Genomic DNA, 6,000 nt, shown 5'->3' on the forward strand with positions numbered 1-6,000 from the left:
GTTCGTGCAATCTTTCTGGCAAGAGTTGGGTTGCCAGAAGACACTAATTAGTGGCCTTGTACTTGTGAGAAATTTAATCATGTCCCATAGGGTGACGCAGGGCAGGCAGCACTTATATAAGGTGATTGTACATGTGTAGCAGTGCAGAGAATTAGTCCTGGGTATGATAATAAACATTGACAATTAAAATTGCAGATCAGTTGGCCATGTAATTTGTTTGGTGCACCACACCTTGCAGAGATTATGTGGTTTCTGGCCACAGCCGCAAGTGTGATATCGCACAGTGCCAGGAAGCTCTGAAAATGGGAGAAATGAACATTTCAGTGTGAAAACAGTCACCCAGAGTCTATATTTGAACATGGTCTTCAGCACAAGAAGATACATTTGGTAATGTCCACATTTCCTCTGGCATGGGAAGTTGCTTTTCCCCAAAATTATGAAGGAATTTATATCCCTTTAGAATATCTACATGACTGGAACCTGCCATTCCAGATGCAGTGTGAGCGTTAATAATAGAGGTCGTAATTATCATCCTGTATTTGAAACAGGAGCTTACGGCGGTGAAGACAACAGACTTATGTGGATATGTGGCCATAAGTGAGGCCCATTTGCATTAACTAAATGGCATATTTTCATAGTACATAAATATATATACAAGAAGCAAACAGATACAGCAATTTAACTACGAACATGTGAATTTGTTTTTGGAAAGAAATCAGGACACTAATGATGTTTTCACTTTAATGTTGATTCAATATTTTTTGCTATTTTATGAATGAAGTTTGGGGAGACAGCTTAACCCTTTGGATGGCCTGAGCTGTAGCTTAGATTGGAAGATCGTAATTCAGTTGTTGCAAGGCCAGTGATCATGATTCCATAAGAAGTTATCATATTACATAAGCAGCATGATTTAAAACTGAGTGAGGTAGCGCAGTGATAAGCACACTGGACTCGCATTCGGGAGGGTACTAGTTCAAACCTGTGTCCAGCCATCCTGATTAGGTTGTTGTGATTTCCCTAAAGCACTTCAGGCAAATGCCAGGATGATTCCTCTGAAAGGTCACGGCCAACTTCCTTCCCTATCTTCCCTAATCTGATGTGAGACCGATTACCTCACTGTTTTGTTCCATCCTCCAAATCAACCACTCAACGACCATGATATTTCATATTTACTACTGTGTACTACAAAAAATGCAGTTCAATAGATGTACTACTATAAAAGTCTCCCATAAACATTATTTTTGGTACTGTTTGTGGTGTAAAAGTATCAGGAAATGTGCCATTGGTGACTAAAGGTGTTACTGAAATGGAGTTCATCGGTCATAGGCTATTTTTGTTTCTACGGCCATAGTTCCTTGTGTGGTAAATGAACTGTCATTTAAGATTATACATGAGAAATGGTCAGAATTAATATCAATATTTAGTAACTAGCAATTTACAGTATTAGTAAACTGCTAGCCTCTGATTTGAGAGATCATTACATGGAATTGGGGAAAATGCCAAGTTCATGTTACATTGTTAAAAAGCTGCTGATTTTGCATTATCATTAATGTGGAATTTTCCTACCCCTACTGATTAGTGATGAAACTTTTTAGTGTGTACTGGTTGCAGGGTAGGGAGGTATTGAAAGCCACCCAAGGCAGTGGAACCTGCCATCCAGGCAGGTAGCAGAGTTATTCTCATATTGGGAATATTTACACAGGGTGAAATAGGATATCACTTTCCTCGGCCACGGGTAGATGACCCATGAATCTGATGTACAGTCACGCACATGTTTTTGTTCACCCTAAGCATTTTAGTCAACCTCTACCTACAACAAGACAGTCTATCACCCCATCAATCCCCGACTTGGTCAGAATTACTTGAAAAACATTCCACAGCAGATAAGGAAGTACTTGTGTGTTCCACCTCACTCCACCCTCTCCTCCCAGTCAGTTGCCCTCAGTTCTGTTGTACACATCTGCGACCCCATTGAATGTGGTGTGTATACCTTAGATGCAGCTATCTCATGGAGTTGTGAGCAGCTGTTGAGCAGCCATGGATCATGATTGTTTCACAACACTTGTGGTGCATGTGGAATCCATGTCACAACAGTATGTTATTGCTATCAGGGGAAAAGGGGTGGTGATACACTCTATTAAATTGGTGCTTGTAATTTAGTTGCCAATAGATGTGTTCAGACTGTCTGTGGTCAAACTTTTATCCGAGATTAGAGATATATAATAAGTGTTCTAATAATATAGATCAGCACAGAACTTTCTTGTTTCACATATCTAGCTTTCGTTGTTTGGTAGTTACTGGGGATATTTGTATTAGTGATGTTAGCTGTGTTATACAAATCACATGAGATATTCATATGGTTCCTCACCGTATTGTTTGCAGATTTGTTGGTGTTTATGATGATAAATTTGTGCTTCCTTTTTCAGAGGTGAAGCTGCATTTCGTGCAATGATGTCTGGATTTGGGTGGGCAAAACACCCAATGATTCAACGTATACATTCCTTGCCTCCAGAGATTCCAATAACCATAATATATGGTTCAAGATCTTGGGTTCAGAACACACCGGGAGAAACAATAAAGCAAGCTCGCACAAATTCATATGTCAATGTGCAGGTAAGATATTCTAAGCAATGTGAGCAAAAACATGCAAAATTTCGTTTGCTAAACATGAAAGAAAAATAGAGGTATATACCAGTAAACCACTCCTGAGTGGTAATGGGGAAATATAGTTACTCATTATTTCCATCCTGTTATCTTCCTTTACTCCTACAGCCAAATATCTCCGTCACAACATATGAACTTTTAGTCATCATATACTGATAGATCAGTTGTATTTGTAAGTTTACAATTAGCGAGATCTAATTTTTATAACGTTTTTGCTAGTGTATATAATGACCCTGCGCCATCTACTCTGCTTGTAACTATAATGTACTATTAACCTCCTTTATTACAAATGGCTGGTTGTGCCTGTTAAACTGTGTGACCTTGCTACAACCTTAAAAAAAAAAAAAAAACATTGTTAGCTCTCCTTTAAAGTAAACTGGACTCTTACAAATGATAACTGTCCAGAAGGTAGGAGACGAGGTACTGGCAGAAGTAAAAATGTGAGTACCGGGCGTGAGTCGTGCTTCGGTAGCTCAGTTGGTAGAGCACCTGCCCGCGAAAGGCAAGGGTCCCGACTTCGAGTCTCGGTCGGGCACACAGTTTTAATCTGCCAGGAAGTTTCATATCAGCGCACACTCTGCTGCAGAGTGAAAATCTCATTCTGGAAACATCCCCCAGGCTGTGGCTAAGCCATGTCTCCGCAATATCCTTTCTTTCAGGAGTGCTAGTTCTGCAAGGTTCGCAGGAGAGCTTCTGTAAGGTTTGGAAGGTAGGAGACGAGATACTGGCAGAAGTAAAGCTGTGAGTACCGCGCGTGAGTCGTGCTTCGGTAGCTCAGATGGTAGAGCACTTGCCCGCGAAAGGCAAAGGTCTCGAGTTCGAGTCTCGGTCGGGCACACAGTTTTAATCTGCCAGGAAGTTTCAAATGATAACTGTGTTTGTACCTGTCTCAATATTAATTAGGCTATTATACTTTTTCATAGCATTTAGTCAAGAACTAGAGTGTTGTCTACACTACACTTAACTTCACACCTTTAATTATTTTGATGAGTCATGTTTCGTACCAAAACACAGTGTCATTATTTACTACTGAGCTCAGAACCAATACTAACTCACCTTCAAAACTTTCCTCCTTTTGATATATGCCACCAGTCCTGAAAGAACAGAATCTTGAAGGTAAATCTGTTCGTTAAACTTGAAACAGTAATGAATGTGTGTTTGAATAAACAGATTTTTTGCTTTAGTACCAGAATTAAACGAACAATTGAAAGACTTCCCTTTAAAACATTACTTTATGAACTGTGCAAAGAAAAATAAGTTAATTATTGTCATCAGACTGAATTTATTTTAGTCTTAAGAATTTAAGCAATGGCTGTTACGAATGTTTTGTATCTCCATTTTCATTTGTTAATGAACCACAAAAAACTTGCACTAACGATACAGCCCAACTGCCAACCCTGTATCAACACTGTCCAGTGGGTTAGCCTACTGCACATTTTCTCTTGTAGAAAAGGTGTTCCAGAAATGGAACGATAAGGAAAAACTTGGCAGTTCTCTGGCCTAATGGCTTCCCCGTTTCGTTGGCTGAGTACTTCTCTTTTCATAATAATAAATAATAAATCCCAGAGTTTACAAATGTTATTGTTTTAAATCCTTAAGTATACACCAAAGGAATAAAGTGTTTAATTATTAATCAAAATATTCTTTTACCATTATTTTATACCTCTTTAAATAATCATGATTAAGTCATATCAGAAATTTACAACACACTACATAAATATAACAGTAATACTGTTCTGTTACAAGTAGCATGTAAAATGCACCACACAAGGAATTATTGCATTTTGTATATTGCAGGTAATTACAGGTGCTGGACACCATGTATATGCTGATAAAAGTGAAACTTTTAATCAGCATGTACTTGAAGCATGTGAGCTGTCAGACAGACGTGATAGCAGACTGTTGGGTACTCTTCCTCAAAATGGAGATGATGAAAGTGATGATGAAAAAAGTGAAAGTGATGCTGAGGGAAATATACTGGAGGATATACGTTTTGTTCCTAGTTGAAACAGTCTATGGATCTCATATTTCGTGAAATGTAAAACTGCAATTTGTTTGTAGTTGAATTTGTTGAAGATTGAAATTCATATATGCAATTGTTTTAAATATCTTAAATTTTATTTATGATAAAATGGAAATTCAGTGTAAAATAAAACATATTTTAACATGTATAAGATTTTAACAATTTTTGAAAATGGAAGATGGGCCACTTATTACCAGATGTCAAAACAGGATATGGAGTAGGGATGAGACACAAATCTGAAAATGTAATTACACTCTAGCTTTTATAAGTGTCATTAATTTCCGAATTGGAAGAAAGGAAGTACTGATTATAAAAAAGGTATATGAGATTTATGGATTGATGTTCATAGCCAAGGAAAGTTACTTGATGAGACCTATCAGTAAACATAAATGTGAGTGAGTGGTGGCCTAACTTCACTAAACTCTAGGTTCAACCATAATTTAAATTTTCTCTTTAACCTCAGATATCGTTAATTTGTCAGTGGGCAAGTAGACTTCTATTGCATCTCACTAATATTAGTTTTATATATATATATATATATATATATATATATATATATATATATATATATATATATATATATTTCCCCTTTCATGTTGAATAAGATTTTAATTTGTATATTGCTTCCTCTTTTCTTAATTTCACTATATTGGCTAAATACAGAACCACCTCTCTGCTGATGGCAAGATATTACAGAAAATAAGGAAACGTGAATAAGACTTTGAGCAGTGACATTATGTATCCATGAGCATATGTCCCTACAGTTCCTCTTGCTATATTGAATATGCAATTCAAAGTTTCAAACTTTTGCACACTTTCCTTTTTGTGTTTCCCTTCATCTACATTTCTGCTGCGTAGCTTTTTTTATTATTTTGTATGTCTTCCAGGACTTATTATTACACATGTAGTGTATAGATTAGTACTTCCCAAATTTGTGAGATGTTGCATGTGTAAGTAATGGGAGTAGGGTCCTGTTACGTTCCAGTCTTCCTTTTGTTGTTCTCTGAAATCACCTCAGGTGATCTTCCCTAACTTGTGTTCTATTTGAGTGAGTGCTGAGTTTAATGACATTAATGTTGTAGGGACTTGAAACTGTAAGCTATTTTCTTTACACTATAAAAATGGTAATGTGTCTATATATGGATGCTAATACCATTAGAATCACATCATTGCATTTTTTCCCATTGACGAGATATTTTTCAAGAAATTTGTGTGTAACAGTACTTGAACATCTATTTTGTAACATGATGTGATATATTTGTTATGCTTATTTCATGTTTTGTTTGAATGTGAAATAATGTAAAAATATCAAC

The 6,000-nt window shown here is 36.8% G+C and overlaps 1 protein-coding gene across 1 annotated transcript in view; it reads left to right on the forward strand.

Moving 5' to 3' along the window:
* The window catches only part of LOC124615550 ((Lyso)-N-acylphosphatidylethanolamine lipase-like), a 53,194-nt gene extending 47,993 nt beyond the window's left edge, over window positions 1-5,201 (forward strand). Inside the window, exons 7-8 of the mRNA XM_047143525.1 lie at window positions 2,427-2,613; window positions 4,462-5,201. Coding sequence (XP_046999481.1) covers window positions 2,427-2,613; window positions 4,462-4,671 — 397 coding nt within the window. The 3' untranslated portion in view covers window positions 4,672-5,201. The remainder of the gene's footprint in view (window positions 1-2,426; window positions 2,614-4,461) is intronic.
* Window positions 5,202-6,000: the final 799 nt, after the last annotated feature.

Source organism: Schistocerca americana, chromosome 5, assembly GCF_021461395.2.
Source record: "Schistocerca americana isolate TAMUIC-IGC-003095 chromosome 5, iqSchAmer2.1, whole genome shotgun sequence".
Lineage (NCBI taxonomy): Eukaryota > Metazoa > Arthropoda > Insecta > Orthoptera > Acrididae > Schistocerca > Schistocerca americana.